The 23,209-nt window shown below is 34.5% G+C and overlaps 3 protein-coding genes across 6 annotated transcripts; 2 read left to right on the top strand and 1 right to left on the bottom strand.

Moving 5' to 3' along the window:
• Positions 1-1,563: 1,563 nt before the first annotated feature.
• LOC140886976 (bifunctional aspartate aminotransferase and glutamate/aspartate-prephenate aminotransferase) lies at positions 1,564-8,177 on the bottom strand. Of its 3 annotated transcripts, XM_073293946.1 has the most exons (11): positions 7,900-8,040; positions 7,382-7,462; positions 6,769-7,006; positions 6,549-6,642; positions 6,372-6,475; positions 4,879-5,127; positions 4,655-4,768; positions 4,447-4,530; positions 2,376-2,546; positions 2,105-2,218; positions 1,564-1,998 (listed from the first exon to the last, which is right to left on the bottom strand). In XM_073293946.1, exons 3-11 carry the CDS (start codon positions 6,928-6,930, stop codon positions 1,855-1,857), a joined length of 1,236 nt encoding a protein of 411 aa, XP_073150047.1. In that variant the 5' UTR covers positions 6,931-7,006; positions 7,382-7,462; positions 7,900-8,040; the 3' UTR covers positions 1,564-1,854. The 3 variants fall into 3 exon arrangements, with proteins under 3 accessions (XP_073150047.1, XP_073150048.1, XP_073150046.1); XM_073293947.1 differs by lacking the exons at positions 7,382-7,462; positions 7,900-8,040 and adding an exon at positions 7,194-7,364; XM_073293945.1 differs by lacking the exon at positions 7,382-7,462 and having other exon boundaries at positions 1,565-1,998; positions 7,900-8,177.
• A 3,693-nt stretch (positions 8,178-11,870) lies between these two features.
• On the top strand, positions 11,871-12,704 carry LOC140886407 (agamous-like MADS-box protein AGL104). Its single transcript, XM_073292977.1, has 4 exons — positions 11,871-12,095; positions 12,204-12,257; positions 12,394-12,412; positions 12,523-12,704. The coding sequence occupies exons 1-4, from the start codon at positions 11,914-11,916 to the stop codon at positions 12,598-12,600; spliced, it is 333 nt and encodes a 110-aa protein (XP_073149078.1). The 5' UTR covers positions 11,871-11,913; the 3' UTR covers positions 12,601-12,704.
• A 1,160-nt stretch (positions 12,705-13,864) lies between these two features.
• Positions 13,865-16,638, top strand: LOC140893602 (uncharacterized). 2 transcript variants are annotated; one of them, XM_073302689.1, is made up of 8 exons: positions 13,865-13,998; positions 14,219-14,318; positions 14,456-14,509; positions 14,653-14,795; positions 14,926-15,136; positions 15,268-15,365; positions 15,883-16,159; positions 16,405-16,638. In XM_073302689.1, the coding sequence occupies exons 3-8, from the start codon at positions 14,465-14,467 to the stop codon at positions 16,516-16,518; spliced, it is 888 nt and encodes a 295-aa protein (XP_073158790.1). In that variant the 5' UTR covers positions 13,865-13,998; positions 14,219-14,318; positions 14,456-14,464; the 3' UTR covers positions 16,519-16,638. The 2 variants fall into 2 exon arrangements, with proteins under 2 accessions (XP_073158790.1, XP_073158791.1); XM_073302690.1 differs by lacking the exon at positions 14,456-14,509.
• Positions 16,639-23,209: the final 6,571 nt, after the last annotated feature.

Below are 23,209 nucleotides of genomic sequence, written 5' to 3'. Positions count from 1 at the left end.
ATTTCGAAGCAAGGGGGTGGGGTTCCCGCCAATCGGATAAAGACTGTTTCACACACGACATTTAAATAGTTTATTATTTATTATTATTATAAGTCGCATCAAGCTCCAAACGATTTCAGTTGAAATTGGAAACAACTTGAGGGTCACAAACTGCACGATTTACTCAAACAATGGCGTGCCACATGGGATACGTTTATTGCTGTATGCTAAATATTACTTTAATATATTTTATATACATATTTATTCCAACAGAATTATATCGCAAAAGACAAAAATCAATAATGAAGACATGGGATGGTATCTCCGGTTTGAACTAATTTGGATTGAAGTTTATTTAATTAAATTAAGATATTAGGGATCATCAAATGTATTAAACCAATTATATTTAATTATTATCATAAAATATTATGATTAAAATTTGATAATGGAAGTGTTTAGTTTATTTTCAATACCAACATGCTCTTCAATAGGCGTTTATAAGTTCAATATAAAAGATTAGGATGAGATTTTTCCACAAAACTAAGTTATAAATCAATAATATATCATCATTATTATTTTATAAACGGACTGAACGTAATTTGTTGGGGGAAAAGAACAGATGATTTTGGCCAAAAAAAAAAAGAAATATTTTTGGATTTTTTGGATATTAATAACTTTCAATGAGCAAACAAGTATATTTTAGTAGTATTCCCCTATAAACATTTGGCACCCATCCAAATATATCATAAAACTCCACCGTATTGTCCACGCCAAACTAGACAAATCAAGAAACAAAAATCAGACTCCAAAAGTATGGTCCAACTCAATAAATTTTACGCCACCCCATTAATATTTTGAATTAGATAAATAGTCACAATTGCAGTTTAAGTAGTGCCTATGAGCACTAGATTATCAACTAGTTTGTGCCACAAAATTTGAGAAAAAGAAAAGGATGTGCTTCAATTTGCCATACACTCTCAAGAAGGGAAAATTTGTGATAATAAGAAAAGGGGATGATGAAGAGAAGGAAGAGATAGGGTTATTGGTAAGGGAAATTGAGAAATGGAACAAGAAAAGGGAAAAAGTTTCACAAGGAGATGAGCATGCTTTACCTCCATACACTCCCTCCAATCTTATATCATAACCTTTTTTGGGTTATTTTCCTATGTACTCTCTCTCTTCAAGTTTGAATGCATCGCATCTTGTTTTGGTCACAATGATGAAATCAACTTTCGTTCTCTATGGTAATTTTAATGTTTTTTCCCTGGTGTATATCATGTTAAATTTTTTTTTATTGATTTGAATCGTACATTTAAGTTTCACATATCTAAACGAGCTCAATCTTGTTCAATTTTTTGCATTCGAACTTGGATTCATGTATGCCATGTCTAGTTCAATTTAATGACACTTGATCTTGAGATTCTTATTATTTTTTTAAAGTGGGACAAATCTTAAGCACTTGGAGCTCAAGAAAAAGTAGCCATGGGTTTGGGATGATAGTAAAAAAAATAAACCAATAGCATAAAATGTATTCACAAAGGTCATTAATCCATTCTACTCACTTTACACCCCTGAGTACAATGAACAAATTAAATCATGCACATAGACCATAGTGCTTGTTAAAAACAAATTCATTTCCTAAATATTTCATTTTCCATCGTGTAAAATACATCTGATGTTACATAAATCTTCAAAAGGGATAATTAAGCATCGAAATAAGCATTTTCCAATGCAATAGTTCAATGAAATGCATGCAAAAATTTATTCCCGACACCACAAACCAAAGTCCGGCGGCATTTGCCAACTAAATTATTAAAGCAACCTCGAAACATTCTGCGTCTCACCATCTGTATACTGTAAATTTTGCAAACCAGATTAAGCGGGGACAGCATCAGGCTTAAGGGAGAGGAGAGCGCCCTTGATCCTCTCGACGGCTGCCTGCAAAGTCGTAAGGGATTCTGCATAGGAGATGCGTATGCAGCTGTCATCTCCGAAAGCATCACCCGGCACAAGAGCGACCTATAAGACGAAAGTAAATAAAAAGTCAGATTATGTAGCAGTTTTTGCGTGCTTCAGGTGAGTATCTTAAAGTCCCCTTTCCACTTAAAATGCAATGGAATCTTACTTGAGCCTTGTCGAGTATGTATCGACATAGGGACTCAGAACCAGTGATTGCGCCAAAGTTATCAACCGTCGAGCCATAGTAAAAACTGAAATCAAGGAAAAGATAGAATGCACCCTACAAGAAGACACCAATTCAAAGAAATTAAAACCAACGTCAGCTCATAGGACAAAGATTTGCTAGCAAATGACCACAAGTATGCAAAGCAATATACTTCAGTCATACAAGTGGAGCTTTTACCTTTTATTTTTTTTAAAAAAAGTGGAGCTTTTACCTGAGGTTCCGAAATTTTCACACCCTCCATTGCTCGAAAGCTCTGGACTAGAAAGTCTCTCCTCTCTCGGAATGCTTTAGCCATAGTTGCGACTGCTTCTCCACCTGCATAGCCCAATCCTAAAGCAGCAACCGCTGCTTTTTGTGATATACTGCTGGCACCTGAAGTAGACTGTAGCATGAAACTAAATTAAACTCGATTGCATAGGAAGAAACAACAAATATAAACTTGATGTCTGCAAACTGGCAGAGCACACGTACAAAAAAATATGAAACACGCTAACCAGAAAGAATTGATCTAGTACTTCTCATGGACGAGACAACACATTTTCCAATGTGGGACTTTGGTTGACTACCTAACAAACTAGTTGACTAAATGTTAGAGGTTACAAAATGTCATGGGCTCCTTGGCCCAAAACCAAGTACGTAAACCTGGAAACAACCAAATCAAAGTAGATAACAAGCAAAAGATTTACTCATGGGATATTCAAATCAAATATGGCAAATCTCTTATTTTTGGTTAAAAGATTATTATTGTAATACTATCTTACACATTGGAAGATTGAATCGATCCACCTGATCTGGTAATAGGAAATCCTGCAGCACCACTCAGAACTAGAGGACAAATGATAGGTGAATTTCTACACGCTGCTTTCATATCTCAGCTGGAACCAAAGAAGATAGATGAAGCTCTTGCAGATAGCAAGTGGATTGAGGCAATGCAAGAAGAATTAAACCAGTTTGAAAGAAACCAAGTCTGACATCTAGTCCCCAGACCAGAAGATAGAACTGTTATAGGCATCAGTTGGGTTTTAGAAACAAGCCGAATGAGGAAGGAACAATGATAATGAATAAAGCAAGGTTAGTGACACAATAGCATACACAAGAAGAAAAGATAGACTTTGATGAAACATTTGCTCCAGTGGTTAGATTGGAAGCAATCAGAATTTTTCTAGCCTATGCTGCATTCAAGGACTTCAAAGACTATTAAATGAACGCCAAAAGTCCTGAACGCATTACTGCATGAAAGAAGTCTTCGTAGAACACCTCCAGGTTTTATCAATCATGTATTTCCTAATTATGTTTTTAAATTTGATAAAGTTCTGTATGGATTGAAGTAAGTTCCCAGAGCTTGGTATGTAACTCTTTCAAAGTTCTCACTTGATTAAATTTTACTATTGGCATTGTTGATATGAGCTTGTTCAAATTTATCAAAGGAATTCATAACCTATTAGTTCAAATATATGTTGATGACATAATTATTGGATCAACTAACCCAAGCTGTGTGAAAAATCTTCTAAGCCGATGCATGATCGGTTTGAAATGAGCATGACGGGGAACTAACATTCTTTCTTGGACTACAAGTCAAGCAGCTCGAAAATGGGATATTCATCAACTAGGTCAAATACACTAAAGAATTAATCAAAAAATTTGGCATGAAAAATTTTTCTATGGCTGCAACTCCTGTGAGTTCCTCAATTAACCTGGATAAAGATGGATAAGGAATTTTAAGTTGATGATCATTATGCCAGCAGACCAGGAGGAAATGTCAGCAAACCAGATATTATGTTTTCTGTCTGTCTATGTGTCAGATTTCAAGTCTGCCGTAAAACCATTAACTGCCCCATAACACGATCCACAACTTGGGAACATAACAGATGAATCAAGCATTTACCCAAGATAATTATAAATTATATCCATTCGAGTATCCTCAAACATTAGTTCCTAACACAAAGTATTAAAAGTCAATTTGACCAACATTTGAATTAACAATCCCATGTGCAATGTAAATAGAGTGCATTCTAAGACATACGATTGGAAGAAGTGTCAAGGAGAAAATTTATAGTTGAGACACATCCTTAATACTCAAGCAAGTGAAAATCAAAATTTCTTATGAACGCATTTGTGCACATTGGAATAATATTGCAAATCATGGAGTTTGTTCCACAAAGATTCAATCCTAACAATAATTTAATGGAAAAGATGAAATACTAAGCTCATGGAAAAGTCATAGAGCATGTTAAGTGTTAACAGATGTGTACACATCAAACTTCGGATCTAAAATAAACTACCTGGCTTTGAATCTTGTTACAGGCAGCAACGAAGTGTTTGGGACCAGCAAGATACCCGAGTCTCCAACCTGTCATGGCAAAAGCCTGCGATTGACATAAAAATTTAATCAGAGCTTTCTAAAGATGTATTGACTGTGATTGCAGTATTATTGATGACCGAATAAAGCACAGGGCAGGGCCTTTCAGAAAACTAGTTGGGATTATTTACCTTTGAAAAACCATTTACTGTCAAAGTTCTATCCCACATGCCTGGCAAAGACGCAAAACTCGCGTGAGTTGCTGGGGCATATATAATGTGTTCGTAAATTTCATCAGACAGCACCTGGCGGAAAATAGAAACAACAAACAAGTCAAAACTGCCTAACAAAGCGGGTTTAATAAAACTTGAATGCTAGTAACTGCTTATTAAAATGGTAAGATATGAAAACCCACCAGAAGTCTTGGGTGCTTGGCTACAATCTTTGCAATCTCTTCAAGTAATTGACGGGGGTAAACAGATCCCGTTGGATTCGAAGGAGAGCAAATAATCAACAACCTTGACTTCTCACTCAGTTTAGATTCGAGAAGCTTTGGATCTAAAAGAAAATTGGCAGATAAGGATGTAGGAAGAATCACAGGGGTCGCGTCTGCCAACCTTGCCATTTCTGGATAGCTTACCCAAAATGGAGCTGGAATCAATACCTGCATAGGTAATGCTTGTTAGAGGCCCGCCTAATTTGAAAATTATGAGCATTTAAGACTTCAAGGCAGGATATCCCACGTTAATTGACAAACATCAAAATTTATATCCATGAAATATGGCTTCATCCGGCATCCAAATGAATGAAACCTATCTTTGTGTACGTGTATTTCCCATATTCAATTCTCTTAATTTCTCAAATGCAAACTCCAATGCTATATGCTCTTCTCCCAGTCCTAAACAACCAAACCAGGTACCCCAAATAACAAAGAAATAAAATCACAAGGATGCCATCCAGACCCTGATGCAACAGCCCTTGAAACCGTGGGCTAAAAGTTTTCTTAGAAACTAGATAACATATTTTAAAATCAGAGTTTGATATTATTAAGAGCCAACATATCTTAATTATAATTCAATTGTGACTTAGTTTTAGGAAAGATTCGCTACCATGTATATCCTATATATAAGGAGTTGAGGTTGTATCCCCAAATAAGATAATTATTAAGAAAGTTTGCCTTCATGCCACCGTATTTCTAGTAACAAATTGTATTTCGTTCTCTATTAAAGAATTTGGCTCTCTTATTTCGTGGTTTAACTCATAGCTATCCGAAACCGTGCCTTCATGAGTTTTTGTTCATATTAGATATAAAGAACTGTATGAACGTTTGTGATTCTTGAATGCTTGGGGTTGTTGCCGATAGGTGTATAAGAACTTGAGAGTTTTTTTAATGTGTCCTAGTTGACATGGCCAAAATTCAACATAAATGCAGAGCCATAGATTCAGTGCCCTACCTATCCCATTAAGATCTATTACCAATGTCAACACCATTTACCCACACAGAAGGACTTAAGACTTCTATCTTATGTTTCTTGAGTGTGAACTAAAAAAAGAAAAGAAACTCTTGAAAGGATTAGAGCAGTGCAAGCAAACTTTAGACACCATTCTTGATGCAAAAAGAAAGAGAAAACATTCTTTTTGAAGTTAAAGCAGTTCACATCTAAGAAAAATTAATGGAAATATTTTGTAATGGATCATAATTCAGGGAAGAAAAAAACTGATAACCGGTATTTGATATGATACTATTAAATACTAGAAGTCTAGAACAAATCTTCAACCACAATCTGTAAGCAGGCAGTTTTTATTCCAAAGTAAGAAACATATTCACCTCCTAGCCGTTACTGTGCCAGATGCAATTGCTAGAAGTACAGGGAAAAATAACCAACTGCTTAGACAGCTAAGATATACCTCATCTCCAGGGGAACAGACTGCAAGAACTGCCTGAAGAATGCTCTGTTTTGCTCCATTACTCACCAAAACCTGATCGGGTGTGTAGGATATCCCATTCTCCTCTGTCGTGGAAGAAATTATTTCATCTGATAACAAATAAAATCATAAATGAAGCGGTAAGTACCAAAGAGATACCTTTTAACTTGTGACAAATGGCTGTTCTTAGCTCCATGGTTCCTGCATTAGGGGTATACCTAGTGTACCCTTCACGAATTGCTTTAATTCCAGCCTAAATTTGCAGGAAGATAACAGACAGTAAAACATGTGACAATGCTTGTTATAACAAAAACCAACATAGCTATAATTTCAAGCCAGAGGAAGAAAAGATTCTCTGTCAAGCATCCAAAGGAATCACCTCAGCTATAACTGCTGGAGTATCAAAGTCAGGTTCACCTGCTGCTAATCGAATAACAGGCACACCTGCTTGTGCGAGTGCAGTTGCCTGGTCTGTAATAGCCACCGTCTTAGAAGGTTTCACAGAATTTACTCTTGGGCTTAAAGAGATATCAACCTTCATTGTGCCTGAATCGATATCTGATCTCACAACTGCACTAATCTTATGCAATCGTAAATCTTCTGTAGTTCGAAGTGATCTACCCAAAAATAGAGATTAAGTTAATAAATAACCAGAGTAAAAACCAGTAAATGACTGACAAGTGACAACAAATCAAGTATTTCTCAAGTTGGTGGTATTTCAAGACCAAGATTTTGACAACCACCACCGGGTTCATGCGATGGCACAGGAAATTTAACAATAACCAAACTGGAGGATATTTTTACTTTCCAGTCAGACTCTTGAATAATGATTTTACTTCCAAATTAGTCAACACATCAACGCGGAATCGGATTTATCCTGCAAATTTCCTTGCGTACAAACTATACTTCTGAACTTTTTGTACGCGAAGTAAAGAGTAGCATCAAGAATTCACTATGAGCCCAAGAGCTTGTGGGTGAGAGGTGGGCCCTACATGAAAATATGTGGGCCCCATGTTCATCAAAGGCTGTTCAGCAACTGGAGGTGCAGCATAGTCTGGATCCTTAGCAAGCATCTATCCATCAAATTTCATCACGACAAAACAAATGAGATGAGATAACCGCCGAGCGTCATTCCAAAATCCGATCATAATACTATCCTAGAGTTAGCATTCAACCAACGCATTAACTAGCCCATGATAATCAATTAAGGCACCGTTTGGTGCTAAAGATAGCAAATTTATTAATCATTCTTGCTTTATCCAATGCTTTGCACAAATTCTTTCAAAAATTAGTGTCCATCATCGTCCAATCCATGAACCAAGCTGTGCCTAACAATTCAAAATCCTAGAAAACTTGATGAACTGTAACGGAAAATAAAAAGATGAAATTTTTTCCACGATATTACAAAATCAATAAAAAAGAAAAACTTCCGCAAAAAGAACAGAAAAAGCCCACAAAGAAAAACCAAACAAACACATGGAGAAAACAACCAAAAGAAAAAGGAGCTTACCTGAAAGACAAACTCTGAAATTGAGAAGAAAAAGAGAGAGATTTGGAGGTCTGAGAATCCAAATGAAGTTTGTCTGTGAAAACAATGCTTGATGAAGAGGCCTGGCTACAGAAAGACGACGCTGCGGCCATTAAACCTGTGGTATGCTTGAATCTTGGTTAAATATGGAATAAATAAATAGAAATATAGTAGAAAATGAATGGGGGTTGGTGGGTGGGTGGGCGTGGTAGTTGAACTGGAGGCTCATCATGATGACTGCGGAGGAGGAAGGTAAAAGTAAGACCCACAATTCACAAGAAGAACCGGTTGGTGCTATTTTGGAGAGAATCTGTGTAAATTAGACGTGGAATCGGGTCGGAACCGTCCCGTAACCCCTTACCCGATTTTCGTTCTGATAGGAATTGATATATATTTTTTCTTCCGATCCCGCACCCGAAAAGTATCGGGACCCGAATGTTCGGGATCCCGAACATTCGGGATCCCGTCGGGTTGGGAGAGGGTAATCCCGAATAATATTTTAAAAAAAAAGTTTCTATGAAAATATTTTTTAAAAAAAAATTTACCAAGAAAATCAAACAATTTCTTAATACATTACAAATAAATTAAAATTTCTTTGTATATAACCATTAAAAAACTAAAACATTTTCTTAGTACATTACAAATAAACTAAAAGAATTATTTGATTAATACAAAAAAACATATAATTATTCATAATAATAAAAAAAGCAAAATAAAAATTTATAACTCAATGTTAATATTAAAAAAGATAAATATAAAAAAAATATATGGTAGATAATTATAAAACATTAATATTAAAACATAAAATTATAAAAAAAAATATTTTTTTAATTAAAAAATATTATTAAAAAATATTGTTTTTATATTCGGGTCGGGTCGGGAATCCCGTCGAAAAGAGTTGCTTATCCTGATCCCGATTCCGAAATTGATCGGGTCGAGAAAAGTTTGGGACGGAAAAAATTCGGGACGGGTCGAGATTTTATGTGAAATTTGCCAGCCCTGCTGTAAGTGGGGTCGAAAATCCGTCTCATCTCATTACCAACAAGGGGTGTTCATAGGTTGTTCGCTTGTATGGTTTTAATTTGTCCAAATTGGATTCGGTTTTTCGATTTATGAAAAATGTAATTCGAAGTCAAATCGTTTTACTTCGGTCTGGTTCGGCTTTGTACTATAATGGACCGGTTTATATGGTTCGATTTGGTCGGTTTGATCAATAATACATAACACAATAAAATGTAGAGGTGTTCATCGGCCGGTTCGATTCCGTTTTTGGTTTTTAATTTTGTTTATTTCGGTTTTATTTTTAGAAATAAATTATCGATATTCGAACTATTTTTCTTCGATTGGTTCAATTTTCTGCCAAAACTGTTCGATTCTTTCAGTCACTTATATCGGTTTTGATACCATTATTAAAATTAATATATACATATATTGTAAAATATAATATATTATCTTTCTAAATGATTTTTTGATAAAACTTTTAAAAATAAAGTTTAAATGAATTACATAAACAAAAAACAACTAAAAATTACATTAAATAACCATCAATTAATCAACTATGAATTATAAAACAAAAATAAATTACATAAACGACAATCAACTAAGAATTATTGAAAATGATTATTCATTCACTAAATATCATCTCATAAGACATAACATATATAATATAAATACAAGTATAAATAAAATTATTAATTTAATGAAATTTCGGTTTTTTCGGTCGGTATGGTTTTGACATATATAATTTAAAAACGAACCAATTTCGATTTTAAGATTTATATCCGATTTATAAAATATGGTTTCCGGTTTGATTCGGTGTTTGATTTTTTCAGTTTGAATTTACGATTTTTTCGATTTTATCCGAAATTTAAACATCCTTATTGCCAACATGTATTTTTGGGTGGGTTTCTTTTAATATTCACTATTTTTTTTTAAAAAAATTAATAAAAACAAATAAATGACTGTTTTTAGCATAAAAATTTTCAGAATATTTTTATTAAAATAGAAGGTTTATCCAGGACATTATACATTGCATCGACAGAAACCAAAATGTTCATGTGATCACATCATATTAAAAACTTAAAAACTAAAAAAGAAAAAAAAATAGTGACGGGTCACTTTTGTTTTCCAGTGACATATTAGCACGAACATCTTGAATAAAAATAAAAGAAGAATATTTATCTCGATGTAACATAAATATCCCGGCTTCTTCTAAGTAATTAGTTGAAGAAATGGAAGTACAAAACATGGGGTGAATCAATGACAGTATTGCTCGTTCTCGACAAAGCAAGTGACAAAGTCAGTGGCTCACGTAATTCTTCACTCACTCGTCTCCATTCTCTTTGAAAGCTAATTTGTTTCATACTCACAACTTGGAACCATATATAATTAAGCCAGAATATGTACGTTACTGTGATCATCACCATTTGCTCGTGGCTTACTAATCAAGTTTTCGCACATGTGTTTGCCCATATATAGGAGTCATAAAAGAGTGGACATCGCTATATACGATGCAGGAGCGCGGATCTAGCATAAGGCCAACGAGGATACTCGCGACCTCTTCGAAAAACTTTAATTTTGTCTATATATTATTTTTTCCATAAACTGAATAAATAACTTAATGACTCCCCCAAAAATCTTTAGTCGTTAGTCCATGTAGCACATGTTAAATCTCCATAACGATTCCAATTTGATGAACTTGATGTGGTCCGACGTGGTCTATGTCTCACCAATATGTCCTAGCCTCATTTTGAACTTGTTCGACTAACCCATTTAATGCTTCTTCAATTCTTTTAGCTCTCAATCTTGTCAACGGCTCATTTTGAAATGCTTAATGGATCCTTGATACCCCAATTTTTTTTAATTCATATATATTTATTAATTTCTGATGAATTGAAGAATTAACTTAATGAATCATCGAAATAATTAAAGAGTATGTATATTATATATATGTATATATGTTTCAATGGTGGACAAAATTTTATGTATTTATGACACTTAGGTTCAAATATCTCTTATCCCAACTTTTTTTTCTTACTTATGACACAAGTCCGAGTCCTCTTTTTCCCAACTTTTATTTTATTTTATTTGACACGCAGATTCGAATCTCTTCTATCTCAATATTGGTAAGTGAGATCCACATGACCTCAATGCAGATTTAAAGGTTGAGATCTATCAATACATGTGTGTCCTATTATTTTTTCAGTGCCCCACAGATATTGATAAATATTCACCGTTAAATACATCTTTCGGGTGGAGCCTGTAAAGATAGGATGAAATTATTCCTCCATATCTTATATATATCTTTTGTAAGTTGACCTAAAGCCGAAACTATAAATCCCTTCCTATTACCATCTCATATTAAATTCACTATTTGAGACCTTTTTTTTCGGGACACTCAGATTCGAATATCTTCGATCCCAATATTTTATATATATATTTTGTAAGTTTGATTCTAAAGCGAAATCATAAATCCATTCCTATTACCATCTCATATTAATTTCACTATTTGAGACACCGAACATGTCCAATTATATCAAGACAATAATTTAATCGAGTCCACATTGTATCTATTTTATATATTTATATATTTATAAATATACAAACAAATCATTTGTAAAGATTGAGAAATCATTCATTCTAGCGAATCAACTATTATACCATTTTGTTTTATATATGTGGCAACGATATAGATTGTCTACTTTTAATGTGTATAAAAATATTTTAGATTCTCAATAACTGATAATCAATGTGCACAAAAAGCCCCACGCGTCCACCTTACAGTTGTCAAAAATATCTAAAATTTTCTTTTAAAAAAAATCCAAAAACATCAAATTCTTTTGGGGATTTCACATTTGTCTCGCAAAGTTCTCGTATGTCTATAAATAGGAGTCTCTCTATGTAAAGAAAATACACCAAGAGAAGCAACAAATACAACAATATATATATAGACACACACATATATATCATGCCAAAAAATTTGTACTCTGAAACATAATGGGTCGGAAAATCGATATGAAGAAAATACAGGACGTGACAAAATGTCAAGTAACGTTCTCGAAACGTCGCAGCAGCCTCATAAAAAAGGCTAACGAGATCGCAGTCTGCTGCGACGTGGACGTCGCGTTTGTTGCATTTTCTCCCTCCGGCCGCATTAGCAAGTTTTGCAGCCAAAGGAGGTTGCCTTTTTTTATTATTTAATAAAAACGACTGCAGATCTATATGCAAGAAATCAATCAACTAATAATACATACACTAATATCAAGATCTTTCAAAATCTCTCACAGGATTGAAGATGTTCTTCGTCGCTATATCGATCTACCAACAGAAAGAAGACTGACGTATTAACATTTTGATCACTTTATAAAATTTATCTAAGATTTTCTATTAGTTTCGTCGAACTGAAATGTTATATTTTGTTTTTGCATATGATGATTGTCGGATCCTTTCCTATTTTGATGGGGATGGTGAGTTCAGTCACGTAACTAATGTTCAGGTATATGTTTTCATCATTTTTATTTTTTATTTTTATTTTGGCACTCTGCGTTTATAATTTTCAATGATATTTGATGAATTGAACTTACTTTTTATTTACATTGCATGAAGAAAAAATTGGAGAAATTGCGCCAATTGGACCATATTAAGGGCGATGCCAGCAAGTTACAGTATCTGGAAAAGCAGTAAAGCCTCTCTCTTGCTCTCTTTTATTTATGTTTGTGCAAGTGTGGATCAAATCATTTTTTAGTACACGTTTTCAACTTTCATTTAATGTAAAGAGATAAAAAAAGAATAATCTTGAATTCAATCTAATGCAAGAAATCAGTACAACAAAGTTTTTGGAATTTTTATTTCATCCAGTTCTTTTGGTTTTCTATACTATTGGTGCGAATTCAAGGATGAGATTTAGTGTTCTTGCATCATCCTGTATTAGATTCAAGTTTTATATATAACAATTTGAGTTAAAAAATTACTATATTATCATTAGTTTTCAGTTTATGATGATCATCACATCATTCATCGTCTCATCTCACGAACTAAACAATTATAATCTATTTATCGTGATCCTTTCATAATGTCCATGCCTCCACATTTACGTTTTACATCATATGAACAAAAAATGTTTGTCTCAATTTTTTTTTCAAATTCTAAAATATATGTGCCTAAATTTAACAATCAATAAAATATCACTTTTCATGATTTCACGATATATACTTGTTTATGGTTTTAATAAAATTCGTAACATTCGTTTGGATTTTTTTATGGACGAGTAGATATTGTTTGTTAATGTCGTTTTGTGAATTTAATAGACAATGATATTATTCTGTACGGAGTGATTGTAAATTTATGGCAAAAAAACAAACCACATATCCGGATACCTCGAAATATTATATTTTTTTAAAAATGTCATCCGGTATAATTAAAACTGTTACTATTTCTATTTTTCATCCCAACTTTTTACAATTAATTATTTTATATTGTACGTTATTGTTTTATACGAGGAAAATAGTCAATTTAATTTTTTAAATTGTCATGTTTTGGATTTTCAATTCATAAAAGTGCAATAGGTTTATTTTAATTTGTTTTTACTTTCGGTCATATATTTTGTCGAATTGTTGATGTAACATCAGACATATCCACAACATTCAATTTTTGGTATCATCATATCTGGGACGAAATATGACTTAAAAAACAAACAAGCAAACTCACTGCATATCTAACTGGATCAAACCTCGGAATAGACCAACTTGCAACAAAAGTTACAAAACTAGTTCCCCCTTTTTTTATATGATCATATTATAATTCGAGTATATTGCCATATCTAACCACATCAAATTTTTCCATGCATCGATCTCAAATTCACCTTCTACGTACATTTGACACACATCAGAATTGAGGTACGTGATCTGGTTCAATTTTTTTTTAAAGTTTTTTTACGTGATATATATCTTAAAAAAGTTTATTTAAATAAATGCTCGATTTTAATTTTTCTAAATTAACGTACTATCGTTGATCTTCACAGAATCTTGAATTGCAAATTACAAAGAGTGGACTAGAGTTGCAGATTTTGGAAGCTGATCTTCGGTAAATTAAAGTTCTTTCCTCTATAAATATATATATATATATAGAAAAACATATATATACTAAGGAATTTAATTATAGCGATACTAAAATTTAGTAAGTTAAATTTAAGGAACAATATCATTTGACGAAAAACATATATATACTAAAATTTAGTTAATTAATATCGTTAAATTATTTATTTATAATTGTGATTAATTAATAATTAATTATCTGCATGCAGGGATTATGAATTGGGTTCAGAACAGGAGCCATCTTTGCATCAATTATGCTGGTCTGAGAGAAACCTTACCCGGTCCTTAGAAAGAGTGACAGCTTGGAAAGTAAGTCCACAAATATTTAAATTAATCCAGTATCAATTTTTTCTTAATTAAACTTAAAATGCAACTAATTCATTGATTGCTTCAAAATTTTCATGTGTTTAATAACTAATATTAATCCTAGCTAATTTGTTGTTTAGAATGCATTAATGTCTTGTAATGGATCTACATCTTACAGTCAACCCGCTATTCAGGTGAGATTAAGACATACATGCATCACAATTACTTTTATTTTGATCACATATATATATTAATATTTTTAAAAAATGAATTTTATCTAATTTTTAAAAATCAAATTATTGTTTCTATATTTGTTCTGATTAGTGTGATTAATTAGATGGAACAACAGGAGCTAGGGAGCCAATTTGGAGTCCCATTTTCATATAATTTCAATGAAAATGAATTGGTTTCAACCCAAGAAAACCCTAATCCCACCGGACAGATTCTGATGCAGCTTGATCCTTGGATAAGTCCATTTAGGTGAATATAAAACATTACACTATATATTGTTTTAATCTGTTAATTTCTCATGACCTATCAGTACTAATATATATATATATATTTCTTTATGTAAATTTGAAGTGGTTAATTATAAATTAATTTTCCACAGTGCAAGAGTTCGGGAGAGCATATTCAAAGACCTATTACATGATCAACCAAACCCCACACCAAATCATATGATCAATAATATTGATCAGCAAGGCTCGTCAAATAATATTGTATCGACGCTTCCAATCCAGGATTCTCTGTCCGTCTTTGAATCCCATTCCGGGATTTTTTCCAACGCTCCATTAATCCCATCACCCGGGTTTCCACATCAGGTATGTGCATAGCAAAAAGATTAATATCCTACTAAAATACATTTACAAAACTTTATTTTGGTTAATTAATTTATTGAAATAGTTGCAGTAACGAATTAAGATTGAATGGACCTTAATCATGTTGCATGCAGCAATCACTTGTGGTGGATCAAGCGCTACTCAACTTTCCTAATCAAATGTATAATGCTAACTCAGATGCATTGGCCTACACTAAGCAACCAGCTCCAAGGTAAATGTTTATAAAAATAATTTGGGATGTGATTAATTCCCTTCTTCAGATCAAGAAAATTTCATATATTTTCAAAACATGTGATCATGGGAATTGCATTAAAAAAGTATTTTGATAAGGGTAATGCTACATGTACACTGAGGGTTACACGTTGGGTTACACATTGCACTTGAAATTACATGATTATCCTACATGCATTTTTGAAAGATTTTTTTCAAATAAAGTGCAAGGATAATCATGTAATTTTAAGTGCAATGTGTAACTCAATGTGTAGTCCTCTGTGTACATGTAGCATCATCCTTTTGATAATATCCTCCTCGAGTCAATATTTTCGCATTCATGAGATGTCGTGCGCGGAGCCAAAAATATGGCCCTAGAGTTTAAAAAAAATAAAAAATTAGAGGTGACATGCATGACAGGAAATTAAATCAATGAAATTCTGATTTTTTTTCTCAAATTAAATGATATAATTAATTCTTGGTTTTTCAACTTGAATTCAATTTTTTTTTCTCAACAGATTTATGTCTAGCACCACGGTGCCCACCGATGGTAACATTGTGGAAACCCCACAAATTATATGCCATGGAATGAATCAAAATGACTTGCCACATGAAAATCTCAAGTGGAGCGAATTGGCCAACGTGCAAGGAGAAGATTACACAAGCCGTTTCGCGAATAACAATATTAGCGTGAGTGGCGGCGATACAAACTACTCCAATATTGGTTTGAACCGCGTTGGCGTCCCCAAAGGCACTGATCCATCAGTGGACCCATTCAAAGTTCATCCAACTGAGGTAAAAACAATGCATGCTGATAATCTGATGATCCTTTACTATTCTATTTCGTCGCATAAGGTGGCATCATGACGTGGAAGGATTTCTGAAAATTAATAGCAAAACCATAAAGTAAATTGTGAAGTCGATACATGATCATAATGTATAAATGTGAAATTTTTAGATCATGAAATACTCTTATGAATATAATTGCACGTGTAATATTTTTCATTGAAATATTATTCTTCTATATATCATGCTTACAGGATAATTTTGTGGAGAGTTCGTTGGGGACGTCGAAAAACTTGACGAGCGGACAATGGGAGTGGGAGGACTTCCTTCTGGACGACAACATTAACTTGGGAGATTTTACCAAGTAACAAGTCCACAATTGATCGATCGGATATTATCATTCTTGCTTCTTCTAGTTTGATAAACTGCAATAAATAAGTACTGATATTTAATTACATTTTATATAGTTACATTAAATCATCATAGTCTTCGAGAATATTGCTACATAGTACCTTTTTTTTTTTTTTTTTTCCATAAACTCACATTTACAGAAGACCTTAATTTGTTATATAATATATGCATGTTGATCAGTATTAATTTACATATTGTCTTTTATGTTATGTCATTTAATTTTTAATGTTGCCTAGTTTTTATGGTCCATATATAAACATCGATAAATAAATAAATAAAAAATATATATATATATATATATATATATATATATATATATATATATATATATATATATATATATATATATATATATATATATATATATATATTGACATGGGAACCCAATCATAGCCACTACCATTCGATGCACGTTAAAGTAAGCTCTCGGACTAACGCAATAACCTGCAAATTAAACCATTCACGTTATTCGGATAAATCACACTGGACAAGCATGTGCAATATTCTAGTCCAAGAAAGTGTTGGTAGCTAGAAGGAATTGAACACCTGGATAGTGGCCAAATGCTTACATACTCCATATACCCCCTTGAAGCTCCGTAAACATCAATATTATTTGCATGCTACCAATTTCTTAAAGTTAATTATCTAGAAAATAAGACTTTAAATTATTACACAACCATTGTTTCATTAAAGATTTGGTTCAAGTTCTACAAACAATTTGAGTCATACGTCATTCTATGATCGCGTGTGTGTAGGGGTGGTTTTTGGTATATCGTATTAAAAATATTGGTATGAAAAAAATTCATATTGATACCGATAGCGAAATTTCAAAATTTTGGTATGAAAAAAATGTAAGAAAATATGGCACGTAATTAAACGAGATATCTTCGATGACGGAAGCAGTGACGACCAATGCCGCCATACTTGAACACTGTGAAGCTTATTAATGGCCAGCCGCAAGCATAATTCTTCGTCTGGGGTTAGCTCTAGTTGGAGTGAAGCTTCAGATACTTGTTCTTATCACTCTGACCATATTCCGTGACTCAGGTTCTTCGAGTGAATATGGGTATATTGATGTTCCTGGGTCTGGCACTGATGTTGTCCCCATTGTGCCTTCTTTTTCTTGATCCTACTTTCGGTGACGTGGACCGGGATATTATCCCTGGGGATATAGGGCAGAGTCTCTTGACTTTTGAAGATGTAAAGCGCTTGAGTGATATTTTAGGTTTTTCTCCAATTATGAGTGGAGGATTTCTGGGACAGGAGACTTATTCCATAAACCTCCTCATGTGACCCTAGAATATTTTAACAGTGGATTTTCTATCCATACTGATCCTTTGTTAGTTGAGGTGGTGCATAGCCTTGGTATAAGTTTTAGTGAACTGATGCCAAATGCTTATTTCTATTTCATGGGGTTCGGCATCGAATATGCGAGCTTTCTCTCAAAGCTTCTGTGTTGCTATTTCACTCTCTTTTCTTCGCACAGTGTCTTCGCCCAGATTCTTTTGTTTATTTTCAACCTCGTATTGGCTGCAAGTTTCTAACTAGATTCCGCGCTTCGCGAGGAGATTGGCAGTCCCAATTCTTTTTTGTAAAAGACTGTGGGTGGGATGTTCCCCTTTCCCCCATCCCCATATCCGCGGGGACTTAATCCCCATCCCGTTCCTATACCCAAATATATATATATATATATATATATTTATTTAGTTTTATTTTTATATATATTATTAGTCAATTTTATTGTAAAATAATAAAAAAATTGGTGCACAAAATTTTGATTGTAAAATTAAAATTTAACATATATCTTTAATTAGAATATCTCTGTCATTCAAGATAATTTTTTAATTGGATGAAAATTGTTCTTTTAAAATAGTACAAACTAATAAATAGTAATATTTTTAATTTTAATATTTAGAATAATTTATATATTATTCAAAGATTTATTAAAATTTAATAAATAAAATTTTTTTATAATTCAATATTATTATTATTATTATTATTATTATTATTATTATTATTATTATTATTATTATTATTATTATTATTATTATTATTATTATTATTATTATTATTATTATCGGAACGGATTCGAAGATGGATATAACATCCTCATACCCGCCCTAATATGATTCGAGAATTTTTAAAAATCCCCAAACCCAAACTCATACCCAAAAAATTTCTTTCATACCCGCCCTGTTTTGGATTTTGCTCCGCGGGTCCTCAAATATGTGGAAAAAATTGTCATCCCTATAGTTGTAGTATTTTGAAAATGATAGAGACTCACCAAAAACTGCAAGTTCAATGTCAAACCCTAGGTCTATTTAAGGAATTTTTTTGACCCTAGGAGCTTATGCTTTGGTGGCGCTCTTTGCCTTATGATGATTTGTTTGTTGCTTATCGATTTTTGTTTGTTTGTTTTTTGTCTATCCTTTAAGTGTAATGATTTTTGCCTTGTTTGTAGGGACTCATATAGGCTTGTCTACCCTTAGAGATTGAGAAAATACCGTTGGGAGGCCTTCGTCTACTAACGGGAAGAAAAGGGAGGATAGGCGCTGCCCTCATGTCCCTCGTTCTTCTGGTCCTTTGCTTGATCATGGTCGCGGTTCCAGTTTTCAGGGCCGTGCCGATCCTCCTCCATCGACAGATCGTCGTGATCTTGGTGACTCCAGTGATCGACATCGAGGTTCGGGATCCAGAGGGAATGAAGATGGAAAAAGGCCAATTGATGCTGATACTACCCCGATCCCTAAAAAAGGTCGGGGAGATTCCTCATTGTCTTCACGAGTTGTATGCAAGAATCCTCTTATGTTGGAGGGGGTGAATTTGAAGGAGAATGCACAGTCTTTCTGGGACATGGAGGACCCATCGCTGGCGTGGAAAAAGGGGATAGAGATGATTAGTGATCAGGGCCGGATCTGTGTTCAACAGGGCCTGATGCGACAATTTAAAATTCAGTTTTCCAAATCTACATGTTAATAAAAATAAGAATTCTCAAAATTTTCAATCATTCAACAAAAAATTATGTATTAATTTTTTTTTAAAAAAAACTAAAACAAAATCAACCATTCTAAATCAATAATTCAATATTCAATAGATACAAAATAATAAAACTTTGCAAATGTGTTCCTAAAAAAACCTTTGCAAATATGAAATGCCGAAATGTGATAGATGGTCCACGACCAATAAAATTGATTTATTATTTTATTGGGCCTTTTTGAATTGAGCCATTTTTTTTATTATTATTTAGAATTGTGTTGGTTATGTCATATGCAAACTAAACATATTAATACATATATGTATAGTAAAAAAATTTAAAAATATTGGGCCCCGTGCTAGGCTGGGCCCTATAACGGTTGCTTGGTTGGCCTCACAAGAGGTCCGACCCTGTTAGTGATTATGGCGTTTCTCATTTGTTTGTTCAACCTTCCGCAGCTCTGTCGCAGCACTTGGCTTCGATAGATTATCAGGTATTTTTCAATTGATGTTTTGTTTTTGTTGAGCTGGAGTCATTGTTTTTGTGGTCTAATTTTATATTTTGTTTCTCTTAGGCGATATCTTTGGCATGCATCTATCAGCTTCGAGAGAAGAAACATCGGGATGATGAAGCTCGTTTACGTCGAGATTTGGTGCAGATGATGGAAGATAAAGAGCGTCTGCGGTTGGAAACTAACAAACTAAAGGATGATTTGTCTCTTTCAAGCAAGAAGGTTGAGGGAAAGACTGAAGACAATGAGAGCTTGCGCAAAGAGCTCGGTGCTTTATATGAGATACCCCATTTTGAGGTTCGAACTGGAGAGCGCTTTTTAGCATATGATCCTGGGAAGTCTTTCGCTCAGCAAGTTGAGGAGAAAGCCGTAGCTACTTATTGTGCTTCCCTTCCTATATTGAGGAGATTTGCAGCCATGCCTTTGGCCTTCATGATGAGGTTGTTCATGGCTGTCGCCACCAGCTTCGTATGACGCGCTTAGTTTTTGAGGATGTTATTATGAAAATCTAGTCATTAGTCCCAGAGCTTCCTAGGGCTGTGACTGTGGAGCCTCCTCTAGTTGATCCATTGGCAGTGGATGCTGGGATTGATATGATCGAAGCTTTGATTCCTGCTGAAAAGGATGCGTGACTCTTGCCTTTATGTGCTACTCTTTTGGCTTGTAGTGATTAGAGATGTCAATTTTTCCCTCGGGTTCGGGTACCCGCGGGGAAAACCCGAAACGGGTGGGTTTGGGGAAGCATTTTCGGGTATGGGTTTGAGTATGGAGATTTTTAAAAATTTCCGAAACATATTGGGGCGGGTATGAATAATAATAATAATAATAATAATAATAATAATAATAATAATAATAATAATAATAATAATAATACAAATATTGGGGCGGGTATATGGATGTTATCCCCATCCCCATCTCCACTTCCTGATGTGGTTGAAGATCCATCAACAAAAACTGTCCAGGTGGGGACGGAACTTTCTGCACCGATTGTCTCCATTTTGACTATGAAATCCGCGAGGACCTGGGGCTTGATTGTCGGGCGTGGTTGGAATTCCAATCCATATTTGCTTAATTCGACTGCCCATTTAACCATTCAGCTGGACGCTTTCGAACTAGAGAGTATTTTCTTTAAAGGATGATTGCTCAATACCATTGCTTGATGGGATTGGAGATATGAGCGTAACTTTTTTCCTGCGATGACCACTACCAATGCTAACTTTTCAATGTTGGTGTATCGCAACTCTGCTCCTTGTAACGCTTTTTTTTACATAATATAATGGTTTATGCTCGCGTCCTTCTTCTACTTCCAGTACAACACTGACTGCTTCACACGAAAATGCGAGATACAGAAACAAGATATCTCCTTCTTGTGGTTTTACAACCAGTGGAGGTGTGACTAAATACTTTTTCAAATCTTAGAAAGCTTGTTGACAATTAGGTGTCCACTTGAACCTCTTTCCTTGTCTCAAGACTTTAAAAAATGATAATCCTTTGTCTGCGGATAGGGAAATAAATCGATTAAGGGCGGAAATCCATCCTGTTAACTCTTGTACCCCTTTCAATGTTTTTGGAGGAGACATGTTCAAAACTGCTTTGATTTTTTTCTGGGTTAGCTTCTATCCCTTTTACAGAGACCATGTATCCTAAGAATTTTCCTCCACTGACCCGAATGTGCATTTTTCTAGGTTCGATTTCATCTTATACTTCCTCAGAATGTTAAAACATTCTAGGAGGTCTTCAATGTGGGTTGAAGCCTGTACACTTTTTACGAGCATATCGTCTATATAAACTTACATGTTGCGCCCGATCGTCTTTTCAAACATCTTATTTACTAGCCTCTGGTAGGTTGCACCTGCATTTTTTTGTCCGAACGGCATTATCTCGAAGCAATAAATCCCTCGGTCAGTTATAAAGCTTGCCTTCTCTTGATCTTCCAGTGTTAACCGTATTTGATTATATCCTTGGTAGGCATCCAAGAAACTAAGCATTTCACACCTAGCTGTAGAATCGACCAACACATCAATCCTTGGTAGCGGGAAGGAGGCTTTAGGACATGCTTTGTTCAGATCAGTGAAATCTATGCACAACCGCCACTTCTCGCTTGGTTTTGGAACCAGTACTGCATTTGACAGCCATTCTGGGTACACGACTGGTCAAATATACTTAGCTGTCAATAATTTTTCTACTTCTTCAGCGATGTGTTTGCTCTTCTCCTGACCGAATGTTCTTTTCTTTTGTTTTACGGGTTTCATTTTTGGATCTGCCTTGAGGTAGTAAAGTGCATGGTCCCGAGGTATACCGGGCAATGCTTCATCTTTCCAAGCAAACACGTTCGTGTTCTTTTTCAAAAAAGTTGTTAGGGCTTCTTCTAATGGAGTTGGCAAATCCGACCCGATTTTAACCATCTGTTGCGTATCTCCGGGGAAAACTACTATATTCTTGAGAATTTTGGTGGCCTTGATTCTTTCATTTTCCCTGCCTTCATTCTCCACGATTTGAATTTCGCTGCGATTCGTCCGATGTTCTACTTTTTGCTTTCTTTTTGGCGATGAGTTTTCTGAAGCAGCTTGTCTCTTCCGATCACTTACAGTTGCTTGCAATGCGACTGAATGACACTCCCTTACTAACCTTGAATCGCCCGTTGCCTCGCCTATTCCTTTGGGAGTGGGGAACTTGAGTTTCAAATGGTAGGTAGAACTCACTGCCCTAAACAGATTCAGGCTAGGACGTCCTAAACTAATGTTGTAAGCCGATGGAGATTTGACAACAATAAATTTTACCATTTTGGTAATCCTCCATGGGTAAGAACCTAATGATATTGGGAGGGTGACTTCTCCTAATGCTTCGACAACTTCTCCTACGAACCCGACGAGTGGTGTATTCACTGGAGTTAACGAAACATTCTCAATCCCCAATTTCACGAAGGTGTTATGAAATATGATGTCTGCGGAACTTCCAAAATCCACCAATATATTTTTTACCCAAAAATTAGACACTGTGACGGAAATGACCAAAGCGTCATTATGCTACAAGGGCCCTTCAAGTCATGGTTGTTGAACGTTATTTCTTTTTCTTTTGCACTAACCTCAAGTATGGTGTGCGTCTGGGTCCTATATTCTGAAAGAAAGTCCTGCGTTGCTGCCCGGATCAAGGTTTTCCTTGC

This window comes from Henckelia pumila, chromosome 3 (assembly GCF_033568475.1).
Source record: "Henckelia pumila isolate YLH828 chromosome 3, ASM3356847v2, whole genome shotgun sequence".
Classification (NCBI taxonomy): Eukaryota; Viridiplantae; Streptophyta; class Magnoliopsida; order Lamiales; family Gesneriaceae; genus Henckelia; species Henckelia pumila.
This window is presented reverse-complemented; position numbering and strand designations above follow the sequence as displayed.